At 37.2% G+C, this 13,238-nt stretch overlaps 1 protein-coding gene across 1 annotated transcript; it reads right to left on the bottom strand.

Moving 5' to 3' along the window:
• Nucleotides 1–10,490: 10,490 nt before the first annotated feature.
• Nucleotides 10,491–12,142, bottom strand: LOC104214156 (cytochrome P450 71AU50-like). Its single transcript, XM_070174092.1, has 2 exons — nucleotides 11,288–12,142; nucleotides 10,491–11,175 (listed from the first exon to the last, which is right to left on the bottom strand). The coding sequence occupies exons 1-2, from the start codon at nucleotides 11,357–11,359 to the stop codon at nucleotides 10,780–10,782; spliced, it is 468 nt and encodes a 155-aa protein (XP_070030193.1). The 5' UTR covers nucleotides 11,360–12,142; the 3' UTR covers nucleotides 10,491–10,779.
• Nucleotides 12,143–13,238: the final 1,096 nt, after the last annotated feature.

The raw sequence follows: 13,238 nt of genomic DNA, 5'->3' as shown, positions 1-13,238 counted from the left end.
AATGGCAGTTTATTTTCGAAGTCGTTGTTGAAGTCAGTAGCCCGCCTAAAAAAGGAATGGTGCTTTATTTTTTTGAAGTTGTTGTTGAGGTCAGGAGCCCGCCTGAAGAAAGGAATGACGCTTTATTTTTCGAAGTTGTTGTTGAGGTCAGGAGCCCGCCTGAAGAAAGGAATGGCGTTTTTTTTCCGAAGTTGTTGTTGAGGTCAAGAGCCCGCCTGAAGAAAGGAATGGCGCTTTATTTTTCGAAGTTGTTGTTGAGGTTAGGAGCCCGCCTGAAGAAAGGAATGACGATTTATTTTTCAAAGTTGTTGTTGAGGTTAGGAGCCCTCCTGAAGAAAGGAATGGCGTTTTTATTTTCGAAGTTGTTGTAGAAGTCAGAGCCCGCCTGAAGAAAGGAATGGCATTTTATTTTTCAGTTTTGAAGCTGGGAACCCGCCCATATAACAGGGGAATACATTGATGTTTGAAGTCAGTAAAGCGGAGGGTTACAACAAAAATCCCCAGCATAGGTTAAAATTCAGAAGTCGGAAGGAGGGCAATACTAATCAGAAGAAGGCAGTTCAAGCTTTGAAGGAAAAATAATTCGAAGCTCACAAGAAGAAAATAAGCAGTTCAAATTCGGCAATCAAGAGAGAATTACAAGTCAAGTCAGAAGCAAAGAAACATCAGAGGAAACACAAGACAGCAAGACAACAAAGCAACAAGGCAACAACAGTCACATGACCAAGTTTGAGAATAAATCTTTGTAATTCATAGACCATAGCTTAGTATAACTTCTTTATTTTTATCAAGGTGTAACAAGGAGGTCTGTCAGTAGCGGCAGCAGCAGCAACAACAGTAACAGTAAATCCACAGCTCCAGGGTAGTCCCAGCTACCAAAACTTCCCGAACTACATTGACATGATTCCCTTTTTAGCCAGGGATATGTAGGAAACATTTGAAGCAGAGGTTCGGTCAAATCTTTCAAAAATGCTTCACACGGAGTAGCCGAGCGGGCAAAAATCACTCGTATCCGCTCACTTTATCTTTGCACGGAAACTCTTCATGTTTCCGGACAAAGAGGGGCAGCTGTGAGCACGTGATTTTTTGCCCTACAAGAGCTACTCCCACAAAAATTCAAAATAAACTAGTTTTGTGTTGTGTGTGATTTATTTGTATTTTTTGTCTGTGCATGTTTATTCTACTTTAATTAAGAAAAATACAAAAATATGTGTTGTGTGCGTATTTAGGATTTAATTTTACGATTAGGAATTAATTAAACTGGTTTGTTTTACAAAAATGGAAAAATCACCAAAAAATATGTACTTTGCATTTAATGTACGAATTGTGTGATTTTATCTTTATTTGATGTTTAATTTCATGTGATTGTCAATTTTATAATTAGGATTTTTAGTTGGTAATTAGGAATTAAAAAGGAAAGAGAAGAAAAGGAAGAAATAAAGAGAAAATCAGACTAGGCCAGTTTTGAATTAAGTAGACCAGGCCCAAACCAAAATAACCCCTTTGCAACCCAGTCCAAATAACTTGTTTACCCGGTCCAATTAGGCTGGCAACGCGACCGTCCAAACGACGTCGTTTTTGCCAGTCTCAGTCTGGGCCGTTGATCGCACTAGATCAACGGTTCAGATCACTCCGCCCTTACCCATTCCCTGGCCTGACCCACTTGCACCCGGATCGACCCTGTCCCAGTATTACTCCAAAACGACGTCGTGTCTGTTAAATGAATTGATCCAGGCCGTTGGTCGGGCTTGATCCAATGGCCAGGATTAAAACACCCCCCACCCCGTATATAACCTTGATTCCTTACCCCCACACCCCCCTAAACCAAACCCCCCCTTTCACCTTCGTCTCTAAGCTTCAGAGACCAAACATGTCCGCTGCCTTCAACCACCGTCCTCCGCCCACCGTAAATCGCCTCACGGCGGTTCCGGTGGTCCAAACAGCCCCAAAATTACACCATGGAACCCCCTCAGCATCCTCTTTCTGAATCCCCACCCCATCGCCCTCGAAGCATCCCCGAGTTCTTCGAATTTTAGATCGAAGAACTGGCCCCTAACCCTAGTTCATCCAAACAGCCCCAAATTTATACCTCAGCTTCCCCTCGACCTCCCCAACCTAACCCCTCTAACCGCCACCCTCGAATCCCAGCCATTTGTTTCGAATATCAGATAAAAAATCGGACCAGAACCCTAGTTCATCTAATTAACCCCGAAGTCACACCACTGAACCACCTAGCTAACCCCATCCCAAATCTCACCCAGGTTCTGTCCAAATCTTGTCAAAGCCTTTCGAATTTCAAATCGAAGGTAAACCCTATAGGAACCAACTTCAGGCTGTGTACGAGGTTTAAGATTTGAGGTCTTAACTGACTTTAGTCGAGTGTTCTCAGTCGAGAACACTCGATTAAGGTCTGTTTTGGCTTCAAAAATTTCAAAACGAAGTGTCAGTGAGAACGGAGTTCATTTGGGTTTCTGATTTTTGAGGTATTTCTCCTCTTTTCCTTTTTTCTTCTCTGATTATTGTTTGTTGTTGTCTAATTAGTTTTCCTTGCTACGTTTATCAATTAATTCCCCTCCTCTTTCGAACCTTTTCTTGGTCCAGTTTCCTTCTGTTGATTAACATGTGTTTTAAATAGTTTCGTCGATTAATCCATTCATGTCTGTATTTTAGTAGTCCTCGTCAAGTTGTTTGGTGTCGTTTGTTTTGTTTTCAGCCGTAGGGTTCCATTCAGTATATCCTCAGGGTCCTTACATTTTTGTGTTTAAGGCTAATTTAGAACCATGAATATTGGTTCGAATTGCTTCATTTCTGTGATGTCTGATTCCTTGTTTGTTTTGTTATGCGTCAATTTACATTATAAATGCAGTTGTGCCCATCCAGTGTGTGACAGTATTTCATGCATCTTGTTTGATTTAGAATTGGGAACTTAGTTAGTCATCCCCCTGTATCTGTGCCAATCATGGTTTGAAATTTGACCTTGGTAGTTCAATAGGATTTTGTTCACATGCATTAGTCTTTATGCTATTTGATCTGACATGAGTTCTAGTTTGAATTGCTGATTGGATTATTAACTGATTTGAATTGGTTATAGTTGTGGTAGTTAGTTGGATTCAGTTTAGTTAACGGGTAGGTTTGAATAGGTTATAGTTGAAGGTTTCAATGCAGAGTGAAAGGGATTGGGTAGGATAGTGATTCCAGGGGCTTTAGGAGGGTATTTTGGGGATTGAAAAGTTCAAAAATTGGCTAGTTTAAGTGGGCTGTCAGTAAAATATTAAAGTACCATTAAACTAATGAATTGTTTAGTATTAGTGGGGAACAAAACATAATAGCATGGGGATTAATGGAATATTATAAGCTACCCATGCCTTTGGTTCAAGACACATGATCATGGGTTGTAATAGAATATCATGGGCAAAAGGATGGTGGTGGTATTAGTTTAATTGCTTTTGAGAAGGGGAAGGGTCTGTTTTTTGGCAGATGAATAGAGCAAGGTTTAGTCATTGCTGGGGACGCTTTTTTTTTGAGGGATTTGGGAAAGAGTTAAGGCTGGGTTTCTGGTAGCTAAAAAAATCAGTTCTTTGATCCTTTTGAGGCTGGTCTGGCTGACCTTTTGGGCAGACTTTAGGAAGAGAACATTCTGAAAATCTGGAGGGCATTCAGTTTTCTTTTAGCTCGGGGAAGTTTAAGAACAGAAAACCAAAATATATTGTCTCAGTGCTGAAGTGGTTCAGTAGTCTACTAATTAAGTTTTGGTTTGATTCAAACTCTATTGAGTCTGTTCATTTTGGTATTTGCTATGGCTATTGTTTCCCTTTTGCAACTTGTTCTGGGCTGTGGTCGAGTTGATTCTGGGTAAAAGTTGGTCTTGAACTGTGATGGTTGTTGTTGGAATCCCTGGTTGCTGTTGTTTGCTCTTCTGTTGCTAACTCCTCATTCTACTCGATTATCTTTCCAGGTACCTTGTTATCTCTAATGCCTTGAAGTTTCATTCGATGTATCTAAACGATTATGAAATCAAACGACGAGGCACTGCTATCATATGAATTTGCTTCTGTATTTCATTACTCGTATAGCTTGTAGTTGTAGATTTCAAATATGCATTAATGTCGATTAGAATTTCTAAAACTCGTCTTGTAATTAAACTAGAGAGACTGTGGAGCATTGATGATATGACCTTGAATCTGTACTGGACTGTATGAGCTGCTTGGATTTGCTATAGTTAATTTAGTTAACTGTTAATAGCCAATTACTATAGCTTCCATATTTAGGGTGCTGCGATCACAAACGGGTATAAAATTAGACATGATTCATTGCGCGAATAATATGGTACTGAAGCTAATCATCTCAACAAGTTAAGCTTTTCCTTGATTGCACGTGTTAATTCCTAGCATGAACAACGACCCTAAATCGGGTAAACACATGAACTCGAGTTGGTAATTTTGGTTAGCATAAGGGCTGGGGTAAAAATCAAAATAATTGTTCGTTAAGTTGAGTTAGTTAATTAAACTTGATAGTTTGAAAAACTTTCAGTAAACACTTGTACACAATTAAGCTGGAGCAGTGATTAATTCGATGGCTGGGGCTCGACAGCCTTTTTGCATAACGTGTAAGCTTCAGGGCCGAAATAAATGGCCCGAGCCTGGGTCTGACATGCCTATCCGTTTGGGGCCTGGACTATAATTCCCTCACGCAGACTGTTCGGAGTTTGTAGGTCTAGATGTAGTACTTCTTAAAAGATAACAATTAGTTAGGTTTTATTTTTTAGAGCCAAGTTAAGTAGAGAATTATATCTTGCTTTAGGATATCCTTTTAAAACAAATGAGATGAGCCTCGCCAAATAAAACACAGAAGTTGCGGGGCCCTTCGTAAATATTGCGCTAAAATACTTTAGATTTCGGGACGGGCCGTCTAATGAATTTCACGGCTCTCCTCAAAATAATAACGCGCCAGTCACTTTAGGCACGCTTTTAATAAAGTACTCTCTTAAACTCGGGTGCGCATTTATGTGACCCAAATCCAAATCTCAACGGAGTCGGAATGTGTCAATAACCACGGGGGTATTGATGTGACATGGTTCGAGATATGTTTTCACGACGTTTCAATTCTCATAAAAGTAATAATAATAAAAGCGGTAAAAAATTAAAATTTGCACATAGGTTCAACAGGTATTAAAATCATATGAATAAACCGAATATTACAGTTGAGCGACCGTGCTAGAACCACGGAACTCGGGAATGCCTAACACCTTCTCCCGGGTTAACAGAATCCCTTATCCGGATTTCTGGTTTGCGGACTGTAATACAGAGTCAATCTTTTCCTCGATTCGGGATTCAACCAGTGACTTGGGACACCATAAATCTCCCAAGTGCCGACTTTGAATTACATAATAAATTCCATTTCGATTGTCCTTTAATTGGAAAAATTCCCTCTGCGCCGCCTTTGCGGGGGCGCGAGTGAAAGGTGTGACACATGCATCATGAGAATTATGACCTGGGTGATTCCATGGCACCGTGTAGTGACTCTATCATGTTGATATCCATGTTTTCATCATGTGATAATGTAATTGAGTTGTAAATCATGCTAGATATCATGTTTAGGCTTTATGCCGGTATTGTTAGGAACCTTAGTGGTCGTTTCTTGCTGTCATTCACTATTTTCATTTATATTCCGTACTCAGTCATGTTCATGCATTTTTATATCATATCTCAGTCTCAGTTATTTATTGATTCATCATATCATTGTTCCAAGTTTTTTTCATGACATTGTAAGCCCAGGGTGAGACTAGAGAGATTGATGACTAAGTGAGGCCGGGAGCCTGATTATGAGTGATAGTTATGGGATCCGGTTGCATGTCGCAGCGGTTATATTTATGATTATGATAGCTCTTAAGCTGTAGTAGCCCCTCCGGAGTCTGTAACACACCCCCAGTGAGTGCGGATGATATTATTGTGGGATGGATTTTTCCTGGACATAAGTTTGTCCGAAGTACTTGATAGTTGGAGATGGATTTCTTCATAGGGTTGGATTGCCCTTTTTCCTCGGTACTGGGTGACTTACAATTAGTGTTGTATATATTCCGGGATGGATTTCCCCATGTCGGATGGCCATATATAGTACCGAGTGGTTGAGCACTTGAGAGTGGGAGCACACGGTGCATTTCATATAGTATGTGCATTGGCATGTAGATATAGCTGAGTTGTATACCTTACAATGGTCATATTTGTATTTATTTTATTACCTTGAGCTGTCTATTTAACTTGGAAGCATGCCTACATTTCTGCACACTTATTTTTGTTATATCTGTTGCGGTTGAGTTCGTGACTACCTTTCATTCCAAAGTTTGGACTTGTTACTTACAAAGTTGGTGTACTCACGTTACTCCCTGCACCTCATGTGCAGATCCAGGCGACTCCATTCACGGCGATGGTTGATGATTGAGGATCCCAAAGTTTGGAGACTATCAAGGTAGTTGCATTGTGTTCGTAGGCCTTGACTCTCTTTCTCTATCTTTTGTCGTATTTTCAGTTTATTACTATAGATAGTGTAGTTGGATTTATTCTGATCTAGACCCTCATGTACTCAGTGACACCCCGGTTTTGGGTAGATTGCATCGTATATTGGGTTTTCTTATGTTTCCAACAGTTTCCTTTAAATGTTAAATGCTTCGTTTAATGTGTTTGAACTTATTATTGTTGGTGTTGGGTTGTTGATTTGAGGCTGACCTAGTTCCACGATAGGCGCCATCACGACTATTGATTTTTGGTCATGACATTTTTAGGGATAAACTTGAATTGAAAAATTCGAGTGGATAGCTAACAATTGGATCACAATCACTAATCCAAAGTAAGGTTAATTTCACTGATGGTCACTCAACTATGTTTCAATTTCACTAGAGTCACTCAACTATTTTTTGTCACTTAAAAGTAACTAAGCTTTCACATTGTCACTTAAAAGTCATTTTGGCTCAAACCCTTACCCATAAATATGACATGACATAAAATTTAATGAGAAAAATCCAAAAATAAATGCCATATAAGCATAAATGGACAATACCCACTTTAGATCCATTTCTACCTTAATGTGATTTGACCCATAACCCAGATGGGTTTCAATAAAAAAAATATTAAATTTCATATTAGTTTAAAATGATTATCCTATACTACAAAATTCTTGCCTTTTCTGTTACATAATTCCTATTTATAATTATCTATACTAAAAAAATTCTTATCTTGTTTGTATGCCCCATCCAAGTTGTTTTATAACTCTACTGAAGTTAAAATACAACTGTATCCAACTCACATAACATATTTATAATTTTCGAATGAAATTAAAATACTATTGTATTCATCTTACATAACATGTTAATGTATCATAAGTATACAAGAATAATAATAAGGATAATAAGAGTCTATTTTCACGATGAACATGCAATTAGAGACAACCTATTGTAATTGTTTAGCTAAAAGAAATATTGTATTTGTACGATAAAAACCTCACAAAAAAATCACAAGACCTAATTTTATTAGGGGTGTGTGTTTCAAATTTGTAACGACCTGACCGGTTGTTTTAAGAACTAATACTCTGATCCCCTATTAACTGCTTTTCTCGTATTTGTTTGTGCTATTTTGATTTGCCGGGATGTTTGATTTTGAGTTTCGGAGTGTTTTGGGACACTTAGACCCTAAAAGAGAGCTTAAGCTTTAGAATTTGGACCATAGTCGGAGTAGTGTCAAGATGGCCTCGGAATGGAATTCCTTCGGTTCTGTTAGTTCCGTTGGGTGATTTTGAGCTTAGGGGCGTGCTCTAATTGTGTTTTGGAGGTCTGTAACTTATTTAGGCTTGAAATGTCGAAAGTTGAATTTTTGAAGTTTTCGGTTCAATAGTGAGATTTTGATATCGGGGTCGGAATGAGGTTCCGAAAGTTGAAGTAGCTCTGTAGTGTAGAATGTGACATGCTTGCAAAATTTCAGGTCATTCGGACGAGGTTTGATAGACTTTTTGATCGAAAGCATAATTTGAGAGTTTTTGGAGTTCTTAGGCTTGAATCCGATGTTAAATTGGTGTTTTGATGTTTTTTTGAACGTTCCGATGGTTGGAACAAATTTGAATGAGGGTTCATAATCCGTAAATTTACTATATTCCAAGATGTGGTCCCCGGGGTCATTTTGGTCATTTTACGTAATTTCGCGTATTATCTTAGAATTTATTTGTGGAATTTGTTACTTGAAGTTATATTTATATTATGCAATTTAATTGAATAGATTTGTACCATTTTGAGTCGATTACTTGTGGCAAGAACGTGGTTTCAGGTTGATTTTGAGCTGGTTCGAGGTAAGTGGCTTGCCTAACCTTGCATGGGCGAACTCCCCTTAGGATTTGGTATTGTTGATATTTGAAATGCCTTGTATATAAGGTGATGAGTGTGTACTTATGCTAATTATTGAAAATTCTATTTTTATTAAGTAACTATAATTGTGTTTCTTTTTCCATTTATACTACTTGCAATTGAAGCCTGCTGTTAGCTTAGGGGAGCATGTCTAATTGACTTAATTGCTTTACTTGCTCAAACTGCCTTATTTGGATTATGTGTAGCATGTTATGTTAGAAATATTTGTTTTGCCTTGGTACGAATTGAATTAAATTGAGTATTCTTCGTGTTGCTGTTGTGTGTTTACTTTGGGACTACAGGACGGTATCCCGGGAGATCCCTTTTCCTGTTTACTTTGGGACTACGGATTTGTATTCCGGGAGATCCCCTGCACATATACACTTATTTGCACTGTAGTGTAGGATACCGAGAGATCCCAGCATGTATATTGAGGATGCTAAGAGTTCCTCGGGATACCGAGAGATCCCCAACATGTATAGTGAGGATACTAAGAGATTCTCGGAATACCGAGAGATCCCCAGCACGTATAGTGAGGATACTAAGAGATCCTCGGGATACTGAAAGATCCCCAGCATGTATAATGAGGATACTAAGAGATCCTCGATATACCAAGAGATCCCCATCACATATATTGAGAATACTAAGAGATCCTCGGGATACTGAGAGATCTTTGGTTGTTATCTCTTTGTTTAGTTGCATTCCTTCTGTGATTATTTTATCTCTGTTATAGTTGTTATTCTTATTATCCGGTGTTACTTCATACTGTTAGCTTTTAATCATATCGTAGTATTCTATACTATCTTACCTCGTTTTTCAGCTATGATCAGTAGGGCCCTGACCTTCCTCGTTACTACTCGACCGAGGTTAGGCTTGGCACTTACTGAGTACCGCTTTGGTGTACTCATGCCCTTTCTGCGCATGTGTTTTATGTGCAGATCCAGGTACTTCGACTCAACCCTACTACCCCTTGAGGCGAAGTGATTCTCCAGAGACTTCGAGGTACATCTGTCGCGTCCGCAAACCGAGGAGTCCCTTTCCATTCTCTCTTATAGTTTTAGCCCTTCTGTATTAATCTCTATTTAGACATTCTGGAGTTACAACACAATGTAGCATTCATATCTTGTGACTTCATGAGATTCCGGTTTTGGAAAATTGTTCAGTTTGAGAGTTATATTTTAAATGCCGAGCGGCATCTTCAAACCTTCATTATGTTTATTTCGTAGTTTATATTTGTTCTATCTGTTGTTTTCCCGTTTTTCCACAATTGTTAGGCTTACCTAATCGTAGAGACTAGGCGCCGTTACGATAGTTCACGGAGGGCAAACTGGGGTCTTGACAAAATCAGATTAAGGGAGAAATGGATCTAAAGTAGGTATGGTCCATTTAAGCTTATGTGGCATTTATTTTTTTTATTTTTCTCATTAAATTTTATGCCATGCAAATTAATGGTAAGGTTTTAAGCCAAAATGACTTTTAAGTGACTATGTTAAAGTTTATTTACTTTTAAGTGGCAAAAAATAATTGAGTGACTTTAGTGAAATTGAAACATAGTTGAATGACTATCAGTGAAATTAACCCATCCAAAGTATTTAGGCAAGCTACGTACATCCTAGAACTAATTATGCTATATTGAGGTTGCAACGATGGTCTTTCTCTTCATAGAAAACAAATTATATTTTAGTTGGATGCTACGTATTCGCTTCAATTCCTTAGTAAGTAATTTAGTAGTTTTAGCTATTATTTTAGAATTAATTGCAATGAACTCTTTTGTTTGGCGAATACAAAAGGAAATACCAAGTTTGCATGCATTTGGACACCTTAGTGCACACCATACTTCTTGTTAGATTTAACCCCAGTCTTTGTTGTGTTTATTATAATGTGACCGTACTACTTTCATGGCGAGAGTAGGATTGGATGCCACAAACACATAGTAAAAAGAGAAACAAGAAAAGAAAAGGTCAATTGTGTACATAATGAGACTATTGGCATATTCCAATCTAATTAGGCATCGATATACTGTCAATATGTTATTTATAGAATAGCAGGGGAAAAGCACAACAATCACAGAACCATGGAATAGAAACTTTAAATATCGCTTGTGTAATATTAACAGCAGCTAAGTAAAATAAAAAGTTTAGAAAACTAGTTCTCTTCCAATCTGCAACGTGTTTGCCTCATTTCTTTAGTCTATAAGTAGGAATAGCCATCAATGGCTTTTCTTTGCATGCTATCATCCCAAACTGCTCATCGATGTCTAAATCAAGAGGCTGCATACCATTTGGAAGCTCCCAATCAAAGCAATGCACCAATTGTGCAACCACAAGGCGAACAATGGTAATCCCCAACTGCATTCCGGGGCAGCTTCTTTTACCAGAGCCAAATGGTAAAAGCTAAAAATTACGTCCACGAATATCTACACAGCTCCCAACAAACCTCTCGGGGAAAAACATCTCAGGCTCACACCAAACATTTGGATCCCTCTGAACTGCATAACAATTAATCATGATTCTAGATCCCTTTTGTATGTGGAAGCCATCTACTACACAATCTTCCATGGCTTCATGATGCAATACTGGCTCTACGGAATGCAGCCTCAGGCCCTCTTTTACAACCATATGTAAGTACTTCAAATTCTCCAAATCTGATTCTTCTACCATCCTTTCAATTCCTACCACTTCTTCCAACTCTTTTTGGAGTTTCTTCATCACATGAGGGTGCCTAATTAGCTCAGTGAGTATCCATTCTACTGATGTTGTTGAAGTGTCTGTTGCTGCAATAAGCATGTCCTGTATGGAAAAGGAAGCCGAGAAATTATTTAGTGAAACTAGCAAATTTAATCTAAAAATTTATGGTTTCTTGAGCTTATATTAGAATGTAAAATGGGATGGCAGTATATACCACGAGGATAGCTTTTATATGTCGACGGTCAAACTGAAACTCTGCTTTTCCTGATTGCATAATCTCCATCATGGTGTCGACAAAATCCTTGGTAACATGTTCATCAATAATCTTCTCAAGAATTTCATCAAACACCTTTGAATATCTTTGAGCTTGCGATTGAGTCCCTGAAGATCAATAACACCAAGAAAGGGGAAAAAATCTCCAAGATTTGGTCTCCCACCAAAATGCACAACTTGTTGAACTACAGCTTTGAATCCCCTCTTGTCAAAGTCCTCATCCATATACTTCTTTCCAAACACCATTAAGCAAGTCAAGCTAGCATTCAAGGATGTAATCTTTGCACTAAGATCAACAACCGCGCAATCATGAGCTTGTTCTTTAACCGATTCAATCAGAAGTTCAACTTCTTGCTTTCTCATGGATTGGAATGAATTAATCTTGTGATTACTCAAAAGGTGCACAATTTGCGCATGTTACGCCAATATGGTCCATACTTTGCAAAAATCATATTCTTCTGGCCATAAGACATACATTGAGATGCCTCATTATGAGGCCTACTAGCAAAGATGGGATCATATGTCTTGAGGACTTTCTTGGCTGCATCAGCAGACGAGGCAACGATTGCAGGTACGATTCCCAGTTGCATATACATAATAGGACCACGGTTGTTGGCTAGTTTTTGTAAATCTTTGTGTCGATATTTACCTAACAAATGAAGATGTCCTAAGAGGAAACCTTTTTCTCTTCTGAATGTTTAGCAGCACATAGAAAGCATATACAAATAGACCAACAATTAGAGTTGCCCATATAAAAGCCATGGCTAATATGACTTTGTTATCTTCTAAGAGCACTAATAGAAGAAGATGCAATGGATATATGTTGGTGCAAGAGCTCGGACGGTGAAGATATATATATATATATATATATATATATATATATATATATATATATATATATATATAGCTGGAATGTGAGATGTCAGTGTTCTTTTCTAATCTATACTGAGAATAGTCTTTTCTCAAGGTAAACATTTTTTAAACTAGGAGGTCAAAATAATTTATAACTATTTAATAACCAAAGTGCGATACAACTAATAACTGAAAGGAGGATTTAAGTTATTCTATATCAGATAGCATATAATTTACAAGACAATTTAATTATTTATAACATGCTATTATTTTAGTTTTCAAGTCACAATTTCACAGTTGTTATGAGTTACATGTTATTATAGGTCAATTTAATTTGATAACATTGCACAAATTTAAAGAAGGATGACATTGCCTCTCATGTTCATTGCCTCTAATAAAAAATCACTTGTCAATTTTAAGTCAATATATATTATCTAAATCTATTCTATATCTTTCTATAAATATAAAATATGAGAGTTGTTAAGTCAAGCGGTAAATTAATAAGAAATCACTTGACAATTTTGAGACAATATCTATTAGGATATGTTATAAAAATAATTTGAAGTAAATGATATATTTTTTTAATCTATAAATAAAGTTTTTGAATTTAAATGAAATATAAAAATATTTTGTATTGAAAGATAATCATGTTTTGAAAAAAATACGAATAATAATAGTGAAGAATATTATTTTAGACGAAAGTTTTCAATTAATAAATTTAACATTCTTCTAAAACTATCAACATATATTATTATTATTATTATTATTATTATTATTATTATTATTATTATTATTATTATTATTATTACTATTATTGTAACGACCCAATTCCATTATAGGTCATGATGGTGCCCAACACCATTGTTAGGCAAGCCAACAGGGAAATATTAATAAGTTCTAGTTTTTACTTTACTAAAACAGTTACAACAATTTCTTAATTCGAATTTAAAACAAGTGATAATTAGTAACGTACAAAAATAATTATACAATCCCAAAAGAACAGTCTACCAATGTGTGTGCCAAGACCTGGTGTGACAAGT

This window comes from Nicotiana sylvestris, chromosome 5 (genome assembly GCF_000393655.2).
Source record: "Nicotiana sylvestris chromosome 5, ASM39365v2, whole genome shotgun sequence".
NCBI classification, from domain to species: Eukaryota; Viridiplantae; Streptophyta; class Magnoliopsida; order Solanales; family Solanaceae; genus Nicotiana; species Nicotiana sylvestris.
Note: the sequence above shows the minus strand (reverse complement) of the source record. Positions and strands in the feature narration are given on the sequence as shown.

Excerpts from the sequence above, each read along its gene's own strand:
- LOC104214156 (XM_070174092.1), bottom strand. The coding sequence starts at position 11,359 with ATGATGGAGATTATGCAATCAGGAAAAGCAGAGTTTCAGTTTGACCGT. Across the intron at positions 11,176-11,287 it reads ATATAAAAGCTATCCTCGTG|GACATGCTTATTGCAGCAAC; the intron begins GTATATACTGCC and ends TTTTCCATACAG.